Below are 23,837 nucleotides of genomic sequence, written 5' to 3' on the forward strand. Positions count from 1 at the left end.
AGTAATAGGCTAGGCGGCAACTGTTATTGTGACCTTTTTAGTGAGCTATTTGTTGGATAAAAGCCTCGAATCACACTGTGTTCTTGGTCATTAATACCAAGCTGTCATGTCCATAGTCCTGACTCTGTGCTGCCCCACAGCGGGCTGCCAACACCGAGCTGTTGCCAGACAGTCCACATTTGGCCTTTTAACATAGAGCTGGGATTGACGTGCTTCTTTTCCTTACCCTCTTTTCTCTTCTGTCTTCCCCCCCTCTTTGTGGCTCCTTTTCTTTTCCCTTTTCCATTCTGTCTTTATTTATCTCCCCCTCTTCTCTCTGTTCCCTTCTCCTTTTTCAGATGTCGGCTCGGTCGAAGGCTTAGCGTACCACAGGGGCTGGGATATGCTGTACTGGACCAGCTACACCACCTCAACCATCACCCGCCACACTGTGGATCAGAACCGCTGGGGTGCTGTTGACAGGCACATTGTGGTCAGCATGTCGGGAGACGACCACCCGAGAGCCTTTGTCCTTGACGAGTGTCAAAGGTCAATACATTAATTCACATCACAACCTCCTTGCATTCAAAACAATTCCTAAATAAGGTCAAAACATTCTCATGTACTGATTTTTATTCTCTCCTGCAGCCTCATGTTTTGGACCAACTGGAATGAGCAGTCTCCCAGTATCATGCGTGCCACACTGTCTGGTTCCAACGTCCTTGTGATCATTGGCAATGACATTCGAACCCCTAACGGCCTGGCCATAGACCACCGCGCTGAAAAACTGTATTTCTCTGACGCCACACTAGACAAGATAGAGCGCTGCGAGTATGACGGCACTCGCCGCTACGTGAGTGACATGCACACTCACATGCACACACATCGTGCTGCGTAATGGAAACTGTTGTACTACAGTATGATTGTATTATTATTATCGGGTTGCCATAATAACAGTTTATCATTTCAAGTTTGCTGCAGGGCTGAATGTGTGAGGTCATGACTGTGGATGTGCTTCCCCCTGCAGGTGGTGTTGAAGAATGAGCCGGTTCATCCGTTTGGCCTGGCCGTGTACGGTGACTACCTCTTCTGGACTGACTGGGTGAGGAGGGCCGTGCTTCGGGCTGACAAATACACAGGAGGAGACATGAAGGTGCTGCGTGCCGACATACCTCAGCAGCCAATGGGCATCGTCGCCGTGGCCAACGACACCAATAGCTGTGAGTTTTTACACAGTGAGGGATCCAGTTGGCTGTGTGTGTGTGTGTGTGTGTGTGTGTGTGTGTGTGTGTGTGCGCGCGCTATGTCCCGCCCTTGGGCTCTGACCCAAATCAACCACAGAAAACACCTTTAAAACACTCAAATCCATAGGACTTATTAACAAAGACGTACAAACAAGACAATAAAAACTCATAGGCTGCGGTTGCTAACGGAGTGATATGACCTAGAAGTATCTCAGTAGCAGCCGTGATAAGAGCTGTTTGAATTCTCTAAATGCTAAGGAAAGGAGCTTCAATGCTTCCTTTATTACCTCCTTTAGAATAGGAGACACTGGACCATCCTTTACCAAAAGAAAGGTGAAAATGCCGTCCCACAATTCCTTGCGGCCGCAACATTTAGAGCGACGCACCATTCTGCCATTCATGAAAACAAACAAAACACTTGCATATGATCTTCATACAGTCATATACTAACATGATTCATGTTGATAAATATGAGTGGATAGTGATAACCATTTAGTTTCACTTTATTTGTAATTAATTAATTATTTATTTATTTATTTAGAACATGTAACAAATAACAAATAAAATGAACATATAGCAAACTGTCAATCAACAAATAATCAACATAAATAAATATTACATGTCAGCCGCGTGTGTGTCATGACTGTTCTGAACTGTATATTGTTTTTTAATGCGTAGGACTGGGTAATATGGATAAAATCCTTTTATGAATGTACTGTATGTTGTGATTTTGTAAATCTTCTAGAAAAATCAATTGAGAAACTTTTAAATACAGAATAATATACCTCTATAAGTTCTGAAGTCTCTACACTGGCTGCCTGTCTCTCAGAGAATTGATTTCAAAATACTGCTGCTGGTTTACAAAGCACTAAATGGTTTAGGGCCAAAATACATTTCTGATCTTCTGCTGTGTTATGAACCATCCAGACCTCTCAGGTCATCTGGATCAGATCTGCTTAGTGTCCCCAGAGTCAGAACTAAACATGCAGAAGCAGCGTTCAGTTTTTATGCACCAAATATCTGGAACAAGCTCCCAGAAACCTGCAGGACCGCTCCAACTCTCACTTCTTTTAAAACAAAGCTTAAAACTTTCCTGTTTGCGGGTGCCTTTTATTCTGACACTGCACTATAACTTTTACTCTTGAGTTTTATGCAATTTTAGCCTCTATCCTAGCTTTTATTTTTAGCTTGTTTTTATTTTCTAATCTTTAATGTTTTAATGTTTTTATAACTGTTTTAATTATTTCTTGAATGTTTCTGTAAAGCACTTTGAATTGCCCTGTTGTTGAAATGTGCTATACAAATAAAGCTGCCTTGCCTTGCCTTGCCTTGCCTATAAGAATGCCTATTTTTTAGCTAATCCAGCTAATTAAATACCTGCCAAGTCAAGGTACTTCATAATAATAATTACAAAGTGAAATGCGGTTTGAAATGTATAGCTAAATCATTCATGTCATCTCAAAATTTGCACTAATATGCACCTAAACCAACTAAACATTTTGTTTATATTTACAAGTTGAGCAACCATCTGCTGTGTAGAACTTGAGGTAATGTCTTTACATTTTATTACAGCACAGGTTATAGTTTGTTACGTTCCTCGATTAGGGTCCAGGGGTTGAGGGGAGAAGTAATAGAATAAACTCAGGGAAAGAGAAGCATGGACAACCAAAGTTAAAAAAAAGTCACAATATATTGATAGTGTACGAGCCAAAATATACATGTAGCCTGTATTGTTTATTATCATTTGTTTAGGCCACACACGTTCTTTTTGGTTACTATCATTTCCGGTAATTGCCACCAAAAGGGTGTGTTTTTCACTTTATTTACCTGTGCACTTGCACGGCAGGATTCAGACAAAGAGGGTGAGTTAGGCTCAGACATTTTCTGTTGACCGTCACGTCACATCATCTACTTTAGTTATTCCAGTTAGCCTAAGTTATTGCTTGTCATTCTTTTCATTTAAATAAGCAACATAAATGCATCTGGACTTATGGATTTCTTGGAACAGGTCACAGTAAAGAGCCTACTTAGCATCTTAGCAGCTTTTGATTGATAGTAGCCACTACAAACAGTAAAATCAAATTAAATGCTCACAATGACCAACTGAAATCTACTTTCTACAAGGAAAGCGGCACTAAGAAACAGACCGCAGCACAAGACGAATAAACACCCCCCCTCTAGAACGGAGCTACCGACCCCGGTACACACTTACTCAACCGACGTCAACCAACACACACGCCACCAGCCCCGTCTGTTCGTCTCTCCGGTCTCTTAACCACTCGGCCCTAATGAGTGATTGAGCCCAGCCGCCGTACATCCACTCACTGCAGCTGCATGGCGGGGTGAGGGCGGCACCTGAAGAGACACAGGAGAGAGAGCAGAAAGAACACACACAACACATATATATAGTTCCTTGGTGATAACACCATAAATCAAACTAATCAACTGAAAGGTTTTGGTATGGGCTGTAAGTGTTGTACCTAAACACACACAAAACACAAAGATGTTTTTCTGTCCCAACAGAGCAGTTAATGACAGAAGTAATCTAGGAGTGACACTGCAGCAGATGAGTTGATGACATTTTACAGAATGGGCCCACCTGACATTCACAACCCCAATATCAGCTCTATATCACCACAGACACACACACACAAACACACACACACACACACACGAGTGCCTGCTGAATTGCTGTTCTTCACTTCACAATCCATACGTCTCCACCTCTTTCTCCAACTCATCTTGTTCTACATCTCCCATCGTCTGTATCCTTATAAATCAATGCTGCGCTGCGTTTTTTTTCTCTACCGTTATCGTTGGCCATCTTCCTCCCTCAAGTTGCCTCATTCGGTAAACTCTGTCACGCTCCAATACCCTCAGCGACCATACGAGCCGAGAGCCCGCGGTAATAGCTGCAAATCCCATTTAGATTGAGTCACATTGAATTATGCATTCAGCGGAGGCAGAGCCATTCGCCACATTCATGCAGCCGTATCTGTCTGCTGATGTGGATGCACACATGTGGGCGGAGGGGTGGGGTGGTGTTTGCTTGTGTGTCAGGAGGGTGGATGTGGAAAGTCTTAGCCAACTGTGTGTGTGTGTGTGTGTTAATATGTGCAGGTTTGTGTGGCTAAACCTCCTTAACTTTCCTCATCTCTTCATAGGTGAGTTCTCACTGTGCCGTGTTAACAACGGAGGGTGTCAGGACCTGTGTTTGTTGACCTCTGAGGGAAGGGTTAACTGCAGTTGCCGTGGCGACAGACAGCTTTTGGAAGACAACACCTGCATAGGTAATATATAATACAAATAATAAAAAAACGAAGTTTGATTGAACACTAGGACGGCCATAGCTTACTCAATTTAACAGTGTGGTTCCAAAATCTTAATTATTCCACTGTCATTGTATGATATGTTTCCCTCCTGCACTGACTTTTCCTAAATATCTATTCTGCACATGCCTGTATTGTCATATTGATTGAATGTCATTTAGAAAACCAAAAAGATGGATTTTTTATGACAAAAGCCCCCTTTAGTTGCCAGGAGTAGCGCAGATTAACGTTGGTACTCTCCTCCGACTTTCCCCCGGCAACCGAACTGACGCATTCTAACTGTTAGATAAGCTGTGTGCGGTGTGTGGGTCTGTGTATCGACTGAACACAGCGTCACAATGCGCTAAAGAGGTGGAGATTGATGAGGGGTTAATGACCGATCAGCACGAACCAAAAGATACAGATGCTCTTTGGCGAAGGATTTGGAGAAAATCGTACCCCTAAAGAGCCTGGCGGTTCAAGTGTTAAAAAAAACTTTAGAAGCCAGAGAAGTGATACCATGTAAAGTTTAAAAAAAGTAATCTTCTCCACACTATTTTATTCAAATATTTTGTATTTTTAATCAAAAGACTGAGATCAGGCTTTGAATGGATTTGAACAAGCACAGAAGGGTTTTCCATGCTGCGTGCCTCAGGGGAAGGCAACTCTTCCTAAGTGCATTTTTCTGTCTTTGTCTCGCAGCTCTCAACACTACATGTAACAACATTGATGAGTTTGAGTGTGGAAACGGAGATTGTGTTAACTACACGCTGACTTGTGACGGCATGGCCAACTGCAAGGACAAGTCTGATGAGAAACAGTCCTACTGTGGTGAGTGGAACCGTTCTCTCAGTCAAAACAGTGTCATCCATATTTCTCGTTGACATTTCTAATTTGAGTGTGTCGTTTCTCGTCTGGTTCTCAGCCAACCGTGTGTGCAAGAAGGGTTACAGGCGGTGTGTGAACACCCGCTGTGTCGGGCATAGCTCCTGGTGCAACGGGCAGGACGACTGTGGAGACAATTCTGATGAAGTCTTCTGTAACAGTGAGTTGATTAAACAAGTTCTTCCCGCCTGCAGTCATGTGACATTTTCAAATTATATTCCACCTAAACACCGTCTCTTGTTTTGTCAGCCACGCTGTGCATAGCCGATCAGTTCCAGTGCAGAGACGGAGGCTGCATCACCAACTCCAGCAAGTGCAACCAGAAAGTGGACTGTCAGGATGCCAGCGACGAGATGAACTGCAGTAAGTTAAAATCATCCGAATCATTCAGAATCTCTAACTGTGAGGGAACACTTTCTCCCCGGCTGCGGTATAAAGTAGTGTTGCTCTCTTTTTTTGTTTTTAAGCTGCCACGGACTGTTCCAGTTACTTCCATCTGGGAGTGAAAGGAGTGACATTTCAGAAGTGCGAGTTCACCACGCTCTGCTACGCCACTTCATGGCTGTGTGACGGAGCTAATGACTGTGGAGACTTCTCAGATGAAAGAAATTGCCCAGGTATTTTATACTCGTATTTTCTGTACATGCAGTATAGCACGTAAAAAGTGAAATTATTTTTCCACAGATGGATTAGAGCTAGAAGTCCAAATTGGATTATTCCAAACGGAACAAAAACAACGAATGTTTTCATCCATTAAATTGTGGTTTGGGAAATTCTCCTTGAAAACATTGGCACTGGCTTAACTCCTTCATGTTTTTCTTCTTTGACTTTTCCATCACTCTACCAGGGAGCGGTAAAACAAAGTGTCCAACACCCTTCTTCGCCTGTCCTAGTGGACGTTGTATCCCTATGAGCTGGACTTGTGATAAGGAGAATGACTGTGAGAACGGCGCGGACGAGGCTCACTGTGGTAAGTTTAGATACTAGAGCCCAAACAAGCTGCACGTCAACCAGACCGTTACTTTGTTTTGACGCTTGTGTTTTGCACTTCATGCATTCTTCTCTGGACCTCTAGATAAATTCTGCTCAGCCTCTCAGTTTGAGTGTGGGAACCACCGCTGCATTCCCAACCGCTGGGTGTGCGACGGAGCCGACGACTGCGGCGACAGCAGCGACGAGGACAGCAAGTGCAGTGAGTGTTGGGCACAAACCTTTAAACCTTTTGTGAATGCAAATACAAGAACAATTAGCGCTAATGTATCCAGCACCAAAGATATTTTGACAGCAGTAGATTCTGTGGAAAAATCTAAAACGTGCATTACATTATTAAACTTGGAGGAATCATCTCATTTGTGGATATTATGAGACTCTTTTAGGTAGAGCTTTAATTCAGCTGGTGACTACTGCACAACACTCAAGTGAAATATGGACTAAAACATCGGCGTGTTTGTAAAGAATTTTGGTTTTTGTGAGCTTTAATCAATCATTCTGGCTCTGAAACATTCCCAGAATATAATTATTAGTGCTGTCAATCGATTAAATATTTAATCGTGATTAATCACATGATTGTCCATAGTTAATCACGATTAATCGCAAATTAATTACACATTTTTTATCTATTCAAATGTACCTTAAAGGGAGATTTGTCAAGGTTTTAATGCTCTCAACATAGGCGTAAGAAATATGCTTGCTTTATGCAAATGTATGTATATATTTATTATTGGAAATCAATTAACAACACAAAACAATGACAAATATTAAGTAAGTAAGTTTGAGGCATTATTTAACCTGCTTCTTTCGCAGCAAGCTAGTATGTCATGGTTGGTACCAATGGATTCCTTACGTTTTCTAGTTTCATATGATGCTAGTATCTTCACTATAAAAGAAAGATCAATTGCATTAATGTGTTAAAGAAATTAGTGGCATTAAAAACAAATTTGTGTTAACGCGTTATTATGGCATTAACTCTGACAGCCCTAATAATGATCTGATATATATCTGGTATATTCAATACTCAGGGCATCAAATCATTTTCAATAACCTCTTTCCATCACAGAGACCAAAACCTGCAGTCCCGAGGCGTTCCAGTGTCCTGGATCACATATGTGTATCCCTCAGCGTTGGAAGTGTGACGGGGATAAAGACTGTCCTGATGGCGCCGACGAGAGCGTCAAAGCTGGCTGTGGTGAGTGCAGGCTGGGGTTGGATTCGGTCAAAATAAGAACATTTTAATAACCCAGAGAGACTAAGAAAGAGATAATTTACCTTATTCACGCTCCAAATGTTTTTATGTCTCAGTGTTCAACAACACGTGCAGCAGCAACGAGTTCATGTGCCAGAACCGACAGTGTATCCCCAAGCACTTTGTGTGTGACCATGACAGCGACTGCAGCGACGGCTCAGACGAGTCCCAGGAGTGTGGTGAGTGGAACCATGACCTCTTATTCCTGACGGGGTGATTTTAAAAAAGCTCTCTCCTCCTCCTCGCTCTCCACAATGAGTTCACCCTCGTGCCATTTCTCGCCGCAGAATATCCGACATGTGGAGCCAATGAGTTCCGCTGTGCCAACGGACGCTGCCTCATCCAGAGTTCATGGGAGTGCGATGGAGACTTCGACTGCCACGACCAATCAGACGAAGCCCCCAAGAACCCACGATGCACCGGGCCAGGTTAGTTCCACACGGCCTTTTCTTTTATCTATTTATCTAATTGAATCAGTACATTAATTGACATTGACAAGTGTTATATCATTATGCCAAATTTATCTGCAGTGGTGGAAAGTAACTGATTATATTTACTCAAGTACTGTACTTAAGTACAATTCTGAAGTACTTGTACTTTACTTGAGTATTTCCATTTCTTCTACTTTATACTTCCACCCCACTACATCTCAGAGGTAAATATTGTACTTTTTAATACAAAATATAATCAACTTATAAATGATGGATGTATTATTATAAATTAAACTACCCAGCAGTATATAATATAATTAAAATGAGCTCCACCGTTACTAGCTGCAACATTAAAGTGATGAACACATCGATGTATCAGTAATTATAATAAAATGATATAATTAGGGCTGTCAATCAATTAAAATACTTAATCCCGATTAATCACATGATTGTCGATAGTTAATCGCGATTAATCGCAAATTAATCGCACATTTTTCATCTGTTCAAAATGTACCTTAAAGGGAGATTCGTCAAGTATTTAATACTCTTATCAACATGGGAGTGGACAACTATGCTGCTTTATGCAAATGTATTTATATATTTATTATTGGAAATCAATTAACAACACAAAACAGTGACACATATTGTCCAGAAATCCTCACAGGTTCTGCATTTAGCATAAAAAGATATGCTCAAATCACAACATGGTAAACTCATGCCCAACAGGAAACAACAGCTGTCAGTGTGTCAGTGTGCTGATTTGACTATGACTACAAACTGCATGTGATAATCATACTTTACATGTCTGTAAAGGGGAGACACGTAGGATTTAGAACCCATTTTCATTCACATATCTTGAGGTCAGAGGTCAAGCGATCCCTTTTTTTAAAATGGCAATGCCAGATTTTCCTCACCAAAATGTAGTGAAAGTTTGGAGCGTTATTTAACCTCCTTCGCAACAAACTATTATGACATGACAAAGGACAAACATCATAGTGCATACAGCAGATCAACAGCACTGAAAGCGATCATGGGAGAAGGCACATCCAGTCTAAGTACTATGTTAATCCACATAAAAGTGAAAGTGTCACCAATACTTGTTGTTATATTTCTGGCAACTGGAAAGCCCTCTCAACAGCTGTGACAGGAAATAATTCCTGAGGCTCTGAAATGATATCAGCCGCACAGGTTGACATTCTCATTTCATTTCTTTCCACAGAGAAGAAATGCAACGACACCGCGTACGCCTGCAATAATGGAAATTGTGTCAACGAGACGTTGCTCTGTGACCATAAGGACGACTGTGGCGACGGCTCCGATGAGCTGAACTGCTTTATTAACGAGTGCCTGAACAGCAAACTGAGCGGCTGCTCCCAGCTCTGTGAAGACCTCAAAATAGGCTTCAAGGTAAGTGAACACCGTGAAACTCTGACTTGAGCTCTCTCAGTAACAGCACGCGCTGTTGCTTTACCTGCTCCGTACTTTGCTCCCCCCCCCCCCCCTCACAGTGTAGATGCCACCCTGGCTTCCGTCTGAAAGATGACGGGAAGACGTGCGTCGACATAGACGAGTGCACAACCACCTATCCCTGCACGCAGCGCTGCATCAACACGCACGGCAGCTTCCACTGTCTGTGTGTGGAGGGTTTCATGCTCAGCCCTGAAAACCCCACCATATGCAAATCCACCTCCGGTAAGAAACATGACAAGATTAATAACATCCAGGAAGTGTTTCAGGTAAATCCACTCACACATGACGTTTCCCTCCCTGCAGATGAAGAACCCTTCCTGATCTTCGCCAACCGCTACTATCTGAGGAAGCTCAATTTAGATGGCTCCAACTACACGCTGCTCAAACAGGTGAGACTTGCAGATACAGTATGTCCTTTCGAAGGGCTTAGAAACGGGTTTATCGCCGGCCCAGACTGATGCAGCTTCCGTGCTTTGACAGGGCTTGAACAATGCCGTGGCTCTGGACTTCGACTATCGCCAGCAGATGATTTATTGGACAGACGTGACCACCCAGGGAAGCATGATCCGACGCATGCACATCAACGGCAGCGACGTTCAGGTCAGTGTGGATATGGTGGACAGTGAAATGTGCTGGTAATACCCTCTCGGTCTTAACATTCATCTTCATTTGTATGCATGCATTGGCAGCGAAAACCCAGGAAAACATAATTGAATGCCTCATTGTGAGGCACAGACTTCATTCAAGGATATACCGCTTTCTCATTTGTTAGGTCCTTCATCGCACATCACTCAGCAACCCAGATGGTCTGGCAGTGGACTGGGTGGGAGGAAACCTGTACTGGTGCGATAAGGGACGGGACACTATCGAGGTGTCAAAGCTGAACGGAGCTTACCGGACAGTTCTGGTGAACAGCGGCCTGAGGGAACCACGTGCTGTGGCTGTGGACGTACGCTACGGGTAAGAGTGACACTACACAACTTTTCAGAAAGTAGAAGCAAAGGGAAAGTTTGTTTCATTGTGTTTGGATGCAAGATGGGTGCATTTTACCAACAACATCAATTCATGTACTGCTGAGTTAATCTGGTACTAAAAGCTGGGTTACCACCAAAAGTGCCTGGTAATTCTAGTCCCAGGAACTACTTTCCAAGGAACTAAAAGATTTCTTCAGCCCAGTGTTGTCTACGTTTCTAAAGCGGTCTAAAGACCTGCGAAGATTAGGCAAATTAGTCCGCTGACGTATGAGAAAGCAACATGACATGGGACGAGGGCTGCTGGTGGTTGTAGTGGTAAACACACCCTGCAGCCTGCAGTTCAGTGAATCATCAGTAAATCATCTGTTGGGTGTTTGATGGTTGTTTATTTGTGCTTTAGAACGTAACCACCGTGAAACAATCAGAAAATACCATTCCTTTATCTCATTCACAGAACGATAGCGCTGTCTGTCTCTTCTAACGTTACCGGTCGCCCTCATGATCTTTCTCTCTTTTATTTCTCTCTTTTTTAATGAGTCGGGAGGCCGACAGCAAAGCCTAACTTTACTTTCAATGCTATCAAACAAAGAAACGTGCTCTCCCCTTGTTCTAAAATGGTCTTAAATCAAAACTAGAGTATTTCCTTGTTTATGAATGAAGCGCTACATGAGTTGAAGTTGTTGAAGTTGTTGAAGCAGCCAGTCATCCCTGCGAACCCCAACTGAAAGTTACGGTACTTTCAGAAAGTACTACCCCCGACCAGGACCCTTTTTGGGGGGTAAAAAGGCCCCGGAAAATGTCCCCGGAACTTAATTTAGACCATGGTCACTGCGGTCGAAACTCAATGAGCTCCTCAAAAGGTTCCTTGTTCAGGGGGAAAGTTCCTGCGGTGGAACCGGGTCTTTAGTTGTCAGTTATATGCAGTAAATATCATTGTTTTTGTTAACAAACGAGACATCTGGAACCCACTGGGTGTTAAATTCTGTTTGTAATGACCAATAAGCTAATACAGCACATCCCTGACAGGTACTTATACTGGTCAGACTGGGGTGACACCCCCCACATAGGAAGGATCGGGATGGATGGCTCCAACCGGAGTGCCATTATCGAGGATAAGATCACCTGGCCCAACGGCCTCACGCTGGACTTTATCAACGACCGCATCTACTGGGCCGATGCTCGAGAGGACTACATCGCGTTCGCCAGCCTGGATGGAACCAACAGACACACAGGTAACACACACATAAACTCAACTGGAGTGTCTTTGTGCACTTTTCCAGTTGAAGTTACTGACTTACTTGTCTTTGTGTCTGTGCCCCTGTAGTCCTCGTTCAGGACATCCCCCACATCTTTGCTATGACTCTGTTTGAGGAGTACATCTACTGGACGGACTGGGAGACAAAGTCCATCAACAGAGCTCATAAAACACTGGGAGTCAACAAGACCGTGCTGATCAGCACCTTACACAGACCGATGGACGTCCACATTTACCACCCGTACCGCCAGCCTGAAGGTAAAACCAAGTCACACGTTACACATGTAAATCTCCATCCATGTCCTGGACCCTGTCTGATAATCTCCTTGTTCTTTAGTGGCCGACCACCCGTGCCAAGACAACCAAGGAGGCTGCAGTAACCTGTGTCTGATCTCACCTGGAGGCGGCTACAAGTGTGCCTGTCCCACTAACTTTTACCTGGCAGCTGATGGAAGACAGTGCTTGTCCAACTGCACTGCAAGCCAGGTGAGCTAGCTTGAGGCTGCTGTTTCAGCCTGTATTAACACAACATTGTTAACTTGAAAAAAAAAAAAAATGCTTTTCTCTTCTGTCCCTTTCAGTTTGTTTGCAAAAATGACAAGTGCATTCCGTTTTGGTGGAAGTGTGACACTGAGGACGACTGCGGGGATCGCTCCGATGAGCCTGCTGACTGCCGTGAGTGATGATTGTAGAATGACGACAATAATCGTGATAATATTCATCGTTGTTTTGTTTGTTCTGGTTAATAATGTGCTGTGTTTTGTCACCATAGCTGAGTTCAAATGCAGACCGGGCCAGTTCCAGTGTGGTACGGGCATCTGCACCAACCCGGCCTACATCTGCGACGGGGACAATGACTGCCAAGACAACTCTGATGAGGCCAATTGTGGTACGTGCACCCACACATGCTAAAATAATTTTAATATTTTTCCAAGGTTTACCCATAATAACCCACATCCTTTCTCCTTTGTTGTCGTTCTGTTTCCAGACATCCATGTGTGCCTGCCAAGTCAGTTTAAATGCAGCCACCCCAGTCGCTGCATCCCTGGCATCTTCCGCTGCAATGGACAGGACAACTGTGGCGAGGGAGAGGATGAGAAAGACTGTCGTGAGTCTCAGTGCCCTTCTAGTGTCCTTAGGCCCTCTGTTAGTTTTCAGTTTTTGCCCTGCAAGGATGGTGACCTTGGTACAATGTTCATTTATCTGAACACGTTGGTCCAGAGCAAGATATCTCTACAACTTTACAAACAGTAGTTTTAAACCCAACCGTGTCGTTTTTTCCTAAACCTAACTGTGTGGTTTTGTTGCCTAAACCTAAAGTGACGCCAAGGGGCGTGACAAAGCGGCAGTATGTGACGAGTTGGGATGAGAATATGTTGTTTTGTCCCCACTGGATGAACCCTACTGTTTATAGTGACCCCTTTGACCTTTCCTCTATCGCCTCCGTGAGCCACAGTTTCCACTTACACATACTGTATCTCAGAATCTAATGAGTAGACGGGACATTGCTGAACACTGTCACGCCCCCCCAGAGGATCTCTGCCCATTTTTGACCTTTCCTTTAGCGATACCCTGAGGCCAAACGATGCTGCATAACGTAATTGCCATGACATTTGCTGAGCGCATTCATGAGATCACATGAACTGTTCTGCAGTGCCGTCCTGAGGTCCAAATTTACATTTTAGCACCTTTAACTGCGAGGCTGCAAGAAGAATAGCAAAATCGAGGGCCCTTTAGCAGGACTTTAGCATTGTAGTCATTTTAATTTGTGAAATTTGTGATGTAAGTAGCTAAATTCTTCTGTATTTAGCGGCTTATCTGTCTGTTTCTTGTGCAGCGGAAGTGACGTGTGCCCCCAACCAGTTCCAGTGTGCCATCACCAAGCGCTGCATCCCACGGGTGTGGGTGTGTGACAGGGACAATGACTGTGTGGATGGATCTGACGAGCCGGCCAACTGCAGTAAGACGCAGCTCATTACTGCACAAAACAACACCTCTGCTTAAGAAATGAGTCTCCTCTACAGCATGAACACGGTTCTCTAAGAGGACCTGACTGATTATATTGATGGGAGGCTCTGGAGGTCAGTAACGGAGGTGTGGACTCGAGTCACATGACTTGGACTTGACTTGAATTTGACTCGACTTGCCAAAATCAAAAAAGACTTGCAAGTCGACTTGGACTTAAACACCAATGACTTGTGACTTCACTTGGACTTGAGCCTTTTGACTTGAATACTTGATACCTTCTGCCAAGCCCGAAGATTCAAAAGTATGTATAAGAAGACGATCAACTGCCCGATACTGGCGGTAAGTCCGCCAGGGTGAACTGAACAGGACTGACAGAGAGAACATTTATTTGTTTGGGAAGAGGATCTACTTATGGGGGGGAAACTGAACTGAACAAACTGAATTTCTATCTTTTGTTGTTTATTGCTGAATCCCCAAAAAGTGGTGTTTTTTTGTTGCACTGGTGAATATTATTGGAACTTGCACTTACACTGAATTCTCCAGATCCAATTTGTTTGAACCAATCCGACATTATCCAATCAAATTGAAGCAGAAAACCATTAAGAACTAACGTTACGCTACTGAGCACCAGTTTGCATCAGTTACTCTGTTAGTAAAATGGCATTACATTTGGTGAAGAGCGCAATATGACTTAATTAGGAATTGAAACTCAAAGTTTAGGACTTAGGACATGTCAGTCATGACTTGGGAGTTGAGTGCAAAGACTTGAGACTTACTTGTGACTTGCAAAACAATGACTTGGTCTCACCTCTGGTCAGTAATAGATGAAAATTAAATATAGAGAATATTGGGTAACACTTCATTTTACAGGTCCGCAAATGTCATGGTAATTAGGTGATAATTAGCAAGTAACCTATTTGAAATTTCTTTGGAATTATTGCCAAATTACCCCAATATTTACCTAAAAATGTATCAAATATTACTTTATTATAAACATTATTTAATTCCGCTATTTCCCAATAGCTTGTAATTTATGTAATACATTTAATAATATAATAATACATTTAATTTATTAGCAAATAACTTCTCTGAAATTTCTTAAAAAACTCCCTGAATCATTACATTAGCTACCAGGTTACATTTGTGTAGACAATAAGTCACACGATGGTGAGACTTGTGTCTGATCAGAAGTGTCTTCTATTAGTTTTGTTTTTTCATCTCCGATGAAGAGCAGCCGCTTCTCAAGCCTAAGGGCCCTATTTTAACCATTATATGCTATTTTAGCATATAATTATTAAATAATGTTTATCATAAAGTCATTTTCGATAAAGTAAATATTGGGGTAATTTGGCAGAAATTACAAATAGGTTACTTGATAATTATCACCTAATTACCATAAAATGTACAGACCTGCAAAATGAAGTGTTCCCGAATATTGCACTGGCTTTTGGAGTTTAAAACAGAAACAGCCACAGCAGATTATTCAGTTGGTCATTATTGAAGCTTAATAATAACATTGTTATCTATTTGTTATCTGTTAATTCTGTTACATAAACCGAGTGAATAAGCCTGTATTACCACGTCTAGTGTCAGTGCGCCTAATCCATTAAATCCTCTTTATTGCAGCTCAAATGACATGCGGCGTGGATGAGTTCCGCTGTAAGGACTCGGGGCGCTGCATCCCGGCACGCTGGAAGTGTGACGGAGAGGATGACTGCGGAGACGCTTCAGACGAGCCAAAGGAAGAGTGTGGTAAGGACAGAGTGGCAGTGGTAGTAGTAGTTTTGACATTTCAATTTGATTTTAGTTTAGTTTTAGTTAGTTTTCAGAGTGCGTTTGCTAGTTTTAGTTTAGTTTCAGTTTTTAAGAAAAGGTTTAGTTTGTTTGTTTGTTGTTTGTTAGAGCCAGGTATAATGTGTCATTAGTATTTAGATATATACTTACAAAATACATGTTAGAACTGTGTAGGAATGGCCATAATGTTTCATTTTCGCACTACTTTAGTGTCTGATGTGAAGCAATTTCAGTATAGTGCCACATCCTGGAAGGTCAAGTCTGTTCAATTTCTGTGGTTCAATGACACACGAGAGTTGACGGAAATTCATGCTGTCTCCTTTTTTAAGTAGTGATATATTATAGCTAAAAAAAAAATAAAACTGACTGGCTTTTATTTTTATTTTTATTAGTTTTTTACCTAAGCAATATCGTTTAAGTTTACTTTTAGTCTTTCTTAAATGGTATCGTTTTTTCATTTAGTGTCAGTTCACTAACAATATTTTTCACTGCTAATTTATTTTTATTTTTAGTTTCAGTTTTAGCTCACTATAATAACCTTGGTCTGGTAACAGGACCGCGCTTGTACTTATCGTGTCTGTTTGGTGCTCAGATGAGCGGACGTGCGAGCCGTACCAGTTCCGCTGTAAGAACAACCGTTGTGTGCCGGGCCGCTGGCAGTGTGACTACGACAACGACTGCGGTGACAACTCTGATGAAGACAAGTGTGGTAGGTTCCCATCTGTTTTTCTTACTTTGCTGCTCGCTCACACAACCACAGCTCACTGCCTGTATGAAATAATTATAATATAATATGAGCTCTACTGTAAGCAGACTGTTCAGATGCAGCGGATTATACTGGTAAGCAACGTATCACCGTTCACTGTGTGTTTGTCCGTTATATTGACTCAACTACACGCATGGTTGAGACTTTGATTTCTTTTTTGCGTTGATGAGTTCTGTGGCCATTTGCACATCTCACATCATCTCATGTCTATTTTGCATTTCACACTGGCCTGTTGATGTGAGCCAGAGGTAGGTGTTTTCACAGTTTCAATCCATCCACAACCTCAGCTTCCCCAGTCCTTTGTGTGCCCCCCCCAGCTTCTCTTTTGTTCTGTGAGCCTTTTCCCTTCCTTTTCAACCCCAGTAGCTCCTTTACTCCTCCACTACATGCAGTACAGACTGTTGCACCATCCCCACCTCTGTGCCCCATGAGTCAATCCTTTGATATGAATTACCAGCCTTGTTTTATTCATGTACGTCTGGCTCTCCCCAGAGCAACCCTGTGCTCTTTTTTGCAGTCTGCTCTATTCCCACCTTTCTCTTCTCTTTTCCCTTTCCCTAACGCCTCTCCTTGCTCCTCGCTTCTACTCTCTGTTCCCTGCTCGATCTTCCTCTCTCAGCCTCCTAAGCTGTCTTCTCTCTGTCCTCAGTGCCTCGTCAGTGTTCGGAGAGCGAGTTCTCCTGCACAAATGGTCGCTGCATCGCCGGGCGCTGGAAGTGCGATGGGGACCACGACTGTGCTGACGGTTCAGACGAGGTAACGATCAATCATTTCCTTCCTGACTGACATTCTGCTTTGAAATTTGACACACTGTAGAGGCACTACTAACTCTTTGGTTTGGTCCAGAATGGCTGTGATGTGAAGTGTGACAGCGATCAGTTCCAGTGCAAAAACGGCCATTGCATCGCCATCCGCTGGCGCTGTGACGCCGATGTGGACTGCTTGGATGGCAGCGATGAGGAGAAATGTGACAGTGGTGGTAAGAAACACACGCTTATTTGTCTCCTGGATGCTTATGTATCAGCAGCAGATGTTTGTGTGTCATTTATTCCTCTTTTTCCTCTTCTCTCACCGCCGTGTTTCAGCGGGTAGACACTGCCCCCTGGATGAGTTCCAGTGCAACAACACTCTTTGTAAACCCCTGGGCTGGAAGTGTGACGGCGAGGACGACTGTGGAGACAACTCAGATGAGAATCCAGAGGAGTGTGGTGAGAATCACTGCGTTTCAACAGCCAGTATTCATGAAGACCATTTGATACCTTCTTCTCTCTTTCTTAATGTTCCTCTCCTTCTGTTCCTTAGTTAAATTCCAGTGCCCGCCCACAAGGCAGTTTCGCTGTCATAACGATCGTGTGTGTCTGCCTTTGTCGAAACGCTGTGACACCGTCAACAACTGTGGGGACGACAGCGATGAAGTCAACTGCCGTGAGTTTGTTTACCCTTGTTTGTCAGTTTATTCAATCATTTCAAAGAGAGACAAAGTCTTACTTATTCACTGTAAAGTTACATTAACAATTCAAGAATGCATTTTATTTAAGGGAGCTGTCACACCTAACCTGTTTGGTTTGGTTAAAACAACTTCAGGTCTATTTACCTGGTTAGTACGGTTCATTTGAGCTGGTGTGAAAGCTGTCAATCAGACTCTGGTGCAGACTAAATAACTGAACCAAGACCGCCTGAAAAGATGGTCCAAGCGGACACTAGTGTGGTTCGTTTGTGGTGTGAAAGCAAACAAACAAACTACAGGATTTTATGATAGCAGATATTTGATTTTAGCACGATTTCAAAAGCTAAACTACAAATGAACTCATGTGCTGATCGTGAAATCTGTTCAAGAAGTGATCTCTGTATTTAAAACCATGTCAGTGTGGATAAAACTGCTGTGCCTGTATCCGACTCTGCACTTTGTCAGTTCATTAACTCCACTAATAAGTGGGACAGCGATCCCACAGTACGCTGATCTTACGCTCCCCGACATTCGGACTAAGCGTTCGCACCAGTCATCTGGGAGCGTTAAAGTGCTGCATAAACTTCTGTCAGTCACCAGAATTTGATTTCCCCCGGTGGATCCTGATGATGCAGGATGATAATCGCCACAACTGCCCAATCAACAAGTTACTTGTCAGTCTGTATAACTTCATGTTTATCCCTCTTGGTCCGTTTGTAAAAAGTCAGAGTGAACAGGAACCGGACCAGAACTAAAATGCAATAATGTATAATTTCCCTTGGTCTGGACCAGATGAACCAAACTACAGGCGTGAAAGCACTCTAAATTGCAATAGGATAGGACTCTAAGTCATGGATCGGGATGACTTGTGCACGTAATGAAGGTAATGACCTCTCTGTGACCCCTGTACTCCTCCAGCAGCACCTCCTCCCACACCAGTATGTCAGAAAGATGAGTTCCAGTGCTCTAATGGCGGTTGCATCAGCTCTGTCCTGCGCTGCAACTACTTCAATGACTGCGAGGACTATGGCTCTGATGAAATCAACTGCAACAAGAAAGGTGTGTTGTGTCACAGTATAGATGTGTTAATGTAAATTCTGCGAGGCTGTCGGTGTGAATGCCTGAGTGACCTGTTCCTGTGCTTGCAGACACGGTGCTGAATGACTGCCGCAGTAACAGGACGGTGTGTGGAGATGGAGATGAAGCTCACTGCCTGGTGAACGGCACCGACTCTTTCTGCTCCTGCAAACCCGGCTTCAAGTCCAACGGACGAAACAGATGTGAAGGTACGGATTTCTCTGCCCTTTTGCTTCATTTTGCGCGTGTCTTTTCGTGTTTGGGGGGTTACAATCTGCTCTACGAGACTTTATGTGTAATGAGGATCATGTGGCCTCGGGGTGTTTCACAGATAAGAACGAGTGTACGCAGTTCGGAGTGTGTTCCCACATCTGCAACAACACCAAGGGTTCCCACAAGTGCAGCTGCCACAAGTACTTCACCAGAATCAATGACACCTGCAAGGCTGATGGTGAGTACTTCCACCAAAAAATTACGCATCTTAGCTTTCCAAGCTTCTGTATGAACTGTGTGTCCACTGAATTGCCTTCATTTCTCACATCTCTGCTCTACTACAATGATCCGGTTGTTCCTTTTCCCTCTGCACCCCCAGCTCCGAGACAAGTGCTCTACATCGCCGACGACAGTGAGATCCGCAGCCTGGACCCTTCCATGCCAAACTGGCGCTATGAACAGGTCTTCCAGGGCGATGCCAACGTGCGCATCGATGCCATGGACCTGCATATCAAGGAGAACCGCATTTACTGGACAAACTGGCACACGGGGCGGATCTCCTCCTATGATTTGCCTTCTTCCTCCTCCTCCCCCAATAGCAACCGCAACCGACGCCAAAGTGAATCGAGGGTCACGAACGTAGAGGTAAGCATGTGTATATGTGCTTGTGCCTGCATATAATGTAAACACGAACAAGACAGGTCATTTGCGTCCAATTTTGGAGGGTCTCAGTGCTGTTTCTCCGTCTCTGTGTTCAGATCCCTGATCTGAAGATGCCCCGTGGCATCGCTGTGGACTGGGTGGCAGGGAACTTGTACTGGACCGACTCTGGTAGAGACGTCATCGAGGTGGCCCAGCTAACTGGAGGACGCCACCGCAAAACCCTCATCTCCGGCATGATCGATGAGCCTTATGCCATTGTGGTCGACCCCCAGAGAGGGTGAGCGGGTCTTGGGAGACCGGGGCGTGATGACACAGGAAAAATGAGCTACTTTTAGAAAAAATGTTGATTTGATTGTGGTAACAGCATCATAAATGGAGCTTTTCCATGTCGTTCATTAGGAAAATGTACTGGGCAGACTGGGGGAACCATCCCAAGATTGAAACAGCTGCTATGGACGGAACGATGAGAGAGACGCTGGTGGAGGAAAACATCCAGTGGCCGACTGGTAAAACATGCACACGCATACATAAATACTTCTCCTTTAGGGGTGGGAAACACCAGAGGCCGTACGATACGATGTTATCACGATACTTAAGTCATGATACGATCTACAATGCGATTTTAAACCTTTTGCGATATGCTGAGTATTGCGATAAGATATATAACGATTTATTACCTTTTTTCAACTGCAAATGAGGCAGTTTGTCAACATCTGTTTTATCTAATAAGATACAGTTTTCACTCTGTTCATCTCAGAGGTTAGAGGTCAAGGGACCCCTTTGAAAATGGCCATGCCAGTTTTCCTCACCAAATTTTAGCGCAACTTTGAAGCGTTATTTAGCGTTCTTCCCGACAAGCCAACATGACATCGTACCAATCGATTCCTTAGGTTTTTTCACTCCAGCTTAAAGTCTGAGCCCGCTACAACCTGAGAGACAGAATAGCCGTTGGAATGTTAAGAAGTTAGTAGTTTATATAATAAAAGATCGATATTTGACGGCCGTGTATTGATACAATATTATTATTAATTATTATTAAATATTGCAATACTATGCTGTATCGATTTTTCCCCCACCCTTATTCTCCTTACAAGGTTACAAGGTTCATTTATTTGTCATTTTTATAACACAGGGTTGCACAGTGAAATGTAAGTTGTAGCCCCTTCACACAACACACATATACAAATACTTAAATTAGAATGGATAAAATGAAATAGAATAAAACAATATATACAGTTACTTATATACATATATACATACATACTGTATATAGATAGAGAGACTTTGGTTTATAGTGGGAATGAGAGTAGTGCGGTATGGTAATGTGAAAACCAGCATAACAGAAAGTTTCATTTATTTATGGTAGAGTGTGGAGGATGAGGATGAATCATCTGCTCTATTCTAAATACAAAGTGTGAATCTTTAATCTTTCAAACCTTTCTAACACTGCTCTCTCGCTATCTTTCTCTATCTTTCTCTCTCTTTCTCTCTCCCCGTACAGGTCTAGCGGTGGACTTCTTCAACGAACGTCTGTTCTGGGCTGATGCTAAGCTCTCCGTGATCTGCAGTGTGAGGCTGAATGGCAGCGATGTGGTCGTGGCTGTAAACAGCATTAAGAACAGTTGAGTGGCACATACTGTAATCCATACATGTTGTAATCCATACCAATGATCAGTCTTTGTGGTTGGACAATGCAACGATGTGTATTTTAGCATGTATACTGTCTGTGAAGCTTCCATAACATGCCTCCTCTGTCTCTCCACTCAGAGATCCATCACCCCTTCAGCATCGACATCTTCGAGGACTACATCTACGGCGTCACCTACATCAACAACTACGTCTTCCGAGTGAATAAGTTTGGCAGAGGTCCCATTGAGAACCTGACAACTGGCATGAACCACGCCACCGATATATCTTTGTACCACCGCTACAAGCAGCCCGAGAGTGAGTAGAAAACAAGGACAGTGAAGAAGAGATGCCTAGTTCCTGTTTTTGTAATACTGGTTCTCTCTCTCCGTCTTTGTCAGTGATTAATCCCTGCGACAGGAAGAAATGTGAATGGCTGTGTCTGCTGAGCCCCAGCGGACCAGTCTGCATCTGTCCCAATGGACGCACGCTGGACAACGGCACATGTGTGGAGCTGCCCACTCCCACGCTGTCTCCTATCTGTGAGTAAACACACACTACCACACACAGAACACACACACACACACACACACACCTGCATCCGAACTCATTGTGTATGACTTCCATCATCTGCAGCTCCTCCCAGCGGTCCCTGCTTGGTTCAGTGTATGAACGGAGGCAGCTGCTTCCTGAATGCCCACAAGCAGCCCAAGTGTCGCTGCCAGCCTAATTATGGAGGAGACCGATGTGAGATTGACCAGTGCAGGGACTACTGCAAGAACGGAGGCACATGCACACCTTCCCCTACAGGTAACATCTGGACATTACAAGCTGGTTTTGGCATTTTTTGTGTCATCTGTCTTTTTGCTTGTACAGTATAAGATAATAGAAGTTAAAGGGTTACTTTGGTATTTTTTTTTCAACCTATTTCCCCATCTGTTTGTGTCTGAGTGACTAATGGGGGCAACAATTTTTTAAATAGGCCCTTTTCACAGCAGCCATTCTGACATGTCATAACAGGGTAAACACAGGTGTAATTGATGAAATGAATGGTCCCATTTTATTTATCTGCATCTCTTCTAAATGAAACAGGGCGAACAGTTAATGTGATTAATTACATCTGTGTTTACCCTGCAATGACATGTCAACGTGGCTGCTGTGAAAAGGGCATATTGATCCAGTATTGAGGGATAACGCTTTAACCAGCAGCTGTGAAACGAGCTGCAGGGGGCAAGTCAATGTAACGTTCACTAAAAGTGCTTGTTTGTGCCATTGAAAGGCTCAAATTGTTATTTTTAAGTTTGTTAGATTGTTATTATAAGTGAGAAATTAGACGTTTTTCTGACCTTTCACTTGATCCGGTGTGTTTGTTATTGTGTTCAAGTCCCGCATAAGGAGAAGTCTCGTTGTGAAATCTGAATATCCGTATACTCTGGCTCAAATAAATACGCGCGGCCATCGAATTCAAAGACCTCAACCACATTGTCGAAATCATCTAAATAATCAGCCATGACATAGAAAATCTTTTAAATAACATTTAGCTACGCTTTCTTTACTCCAACACAACAAACTAGCGTTTCCAGCATGGATATATTCCACTATCCCACCGTTGTCTTCCGGCAACACGTCACCTCGCCAGATTTCACAACGAGAGTTCTCCTTGAGCGAGACTCTTTCCATAATGTTGTCAGACACTTATAAAAACAATCAGAGCCTGTCATGGCAAAAACAAGCACTTTTAGTGGAGGTAAATGACAGCCCGTGAGCAGCTGCCAGTTACAGTGTTATCCCTCAATACTGGACCAATTTCAGAAATTGTTGTTCCTATTAGTCAGTTAGACACAAAACATGGGGTCCAGGTTGGAAAATACCAAAGTTACCCTTTGAATACAAAGTTTGAGTAACTCTATAAAGGCTAAAGTATGGCTTTGCAGACCACATTTATGTTTCTGTTGGCCAGTAATACGACACATTCTTCCTTCTCATCATCCCTGTTTAGCCTTCCATCTATTTATCCCTTCATATGTGTTTCCTCCCACAGGTTCTCCTACCTGTCGATGCCTGACGGGCTTTACAGGGCCAAACTGTAACCTGCACACCTGTAAGAATTACTGCAAAAATGGAGGCAACTGTTCAGTCAGTGTCGGAAACCAGCCAACCTGCCGCTGCCCCGCCGACTTCCTGGGCGACCAGTGCCAGTACAGTGAGTGTTGCCCCTATCTAGCATGACATGCAAGTTTATAAATGTTCAAATACACAGTAAGCAGTGCCCTTACATGTACACGTATGTGTGTGTGTGAGCAGGAAGCTGTGAAGGCCACTGCCTGAACAAAGGGACATGTCTACAGACTGAAAGTGGCTCCAAAAAGTGCCGCTGTCTGCCTCAGTACACCGGCACCACATGTGAGATTGACAGGTGTCACTATTGTCGTGACGGCGAGTGTATCCCCAGCAACGGTTTCACATCGACAGGGGACTTCACCTGCCGGTAAGAC

General features: G+C 43.5%; 1 protein-coding gene across 1 annotated transcript in view; it reads left to right on the top strand.

Moving 5' to 3' along the window:
- Positions 1–23,837, top strand: part of LOC141766199 (low-density lipoprotein receptor-related protein 1-like) — a 118,064-nt gene that overhangs the window by 88,703 nt on the left and 5,524 nt on the right. The window contains exons 42-84 of the mRNA XM_074632839.1: positions 339–528; positions 628–832; positions 1,007–1,199; positions 4,388–4,513; positions 5,234–5,362; positions 5,457–5,576; positions 5,666–5,779; positions 5,884–6,033; positions 6,264–6,386; positions 6,492–6,608; positions 7,473–7,601; positions 7,715–7,837; positions 7,946–8,086; positions 9,309–9,496; positions 9,598–9,781; positions 9,863–9,948; positions 10,040–10,159; positions 10,332–10,519; positions 11,560–11,765; positions 11,858–12,046; positions 12,126–12,274; positions 12,370–12,463; positions 12,561–12,677; positions 12,777–12,896; positions 13,626–13,748; positions 15,383–15,508; positions 16,143–16,259; positions 16,966–17,072; positions 17,163–17,295; positions 17,402–17,524; positions 17,619–17,741; positions 18,682–18,822; positions 18,912–19,049; positions 19,172–19,291; positions 19,433–19,698; positions 19,812–19,993; positions 20,116–20,222; positions 21,218–21,337; positions 21,484–21,660; positions 21,744–21,884; positions 21,979–22,152; positions 23,384–23,545; positions 23,647–23,830. Of these exons, the coding sequence (XP_074488940.1) occupies positions 339–528; positions 628–832; positions 1,007–1,199; positions 4,388–4,513; positions 5,234–5,362; positions 5,457–5,576; positions 5,666–5,779; positions 5,884–6,033; positions 6,264–6,386; positions 6,492–6,608; positions 7,473–7,601; positions 7,715–7,837; positions 7,946–8,086; positions 9,309–9,496; positions 9,598–9,781; positions 9,863–9,948; positions 10,040–10,159; positions 10,332–10,519; positions 11,560–11,765; positions 11,858–12,046; positions 12,126–12,274; positions 12,370–12,463; positions 12,561–12,677; positions 12,777–12,896; positions 13,626–13,748; positions 15,383–15,508; positions 16,143–16,259; positions 16,966–17,072; positions 17,163–17,295; positions 17,402–17,524; positions 17,619–17,741; positions 18,682–18,822; positions 18,912–19,049; positions 19,172–19,291; positions 19,433–19,698; positions 19,812–19,993; positions 20,116–20,222; positions 21,218–21,337; positions 21,484–21,660; positions 21,744–21,884; positions 21,979–22,152; positions 23,384–23,545; positions 23,647–23,830 (6,265 nt within the window). The remainder of the gene's footprint in view (positions 1–338; positions 529–627; positions 833–1,006; positions 1,200–4,387; positions 4,514–5,233; positions 5,363–5,456; positions 5,577–5,665; positions 5,780–5,883; positions 6,034–6,263; positions 6,387–6,491; positions 6,609–7,472; positions 7,602–7,714; positions 7,838–7,945; positions 8,087–9,308; positions 9,497–9,597; positions 9,782–9,862; positions 9,949–10,039; positions 10,160–10,331; positions 10,520–11,559; positions 11,766–11,857; positions 12,047–12,125; positions 12,275–12,369; positions 12,464–12,560; positions 12,678–12,776; positions 12,897–13,625; positions 13,749–15,382; positions 15,509–16,142; positions 16,260–16,965; positions 17,073–17,162; positions 17,296–17,401; positions 17,525–17,618; positions 17,742–18,681; positions 18,823–18,911; positions 19,050–19,171; positions 19,292–19,432; positions 19,699–19,811; positions 19,994–20,115; positions 20,223–21,217; positions 21,338–21,483; positions 21,661–21,743; positions 21,885–21,978; positions 22,153–23,383; positions 23,546–23,646; positions 23,831–23,837) is intronic.

The sequence above is a fragment of the Sebastes fasciatus genome, chromosome 1 (assembly GCF_043250625.1).
Source record: "Sebastes fasciatus isolate fSebFas1 chromosome 1, fSebFas1.pri, whole genome shotgun sequence".
Lineage (NCBI taxonomy): Eukaryota > Metazoa > Chordata > Actinopteri > Perciformes > Sebastidae > Sebastes > Sebastes fasciatus.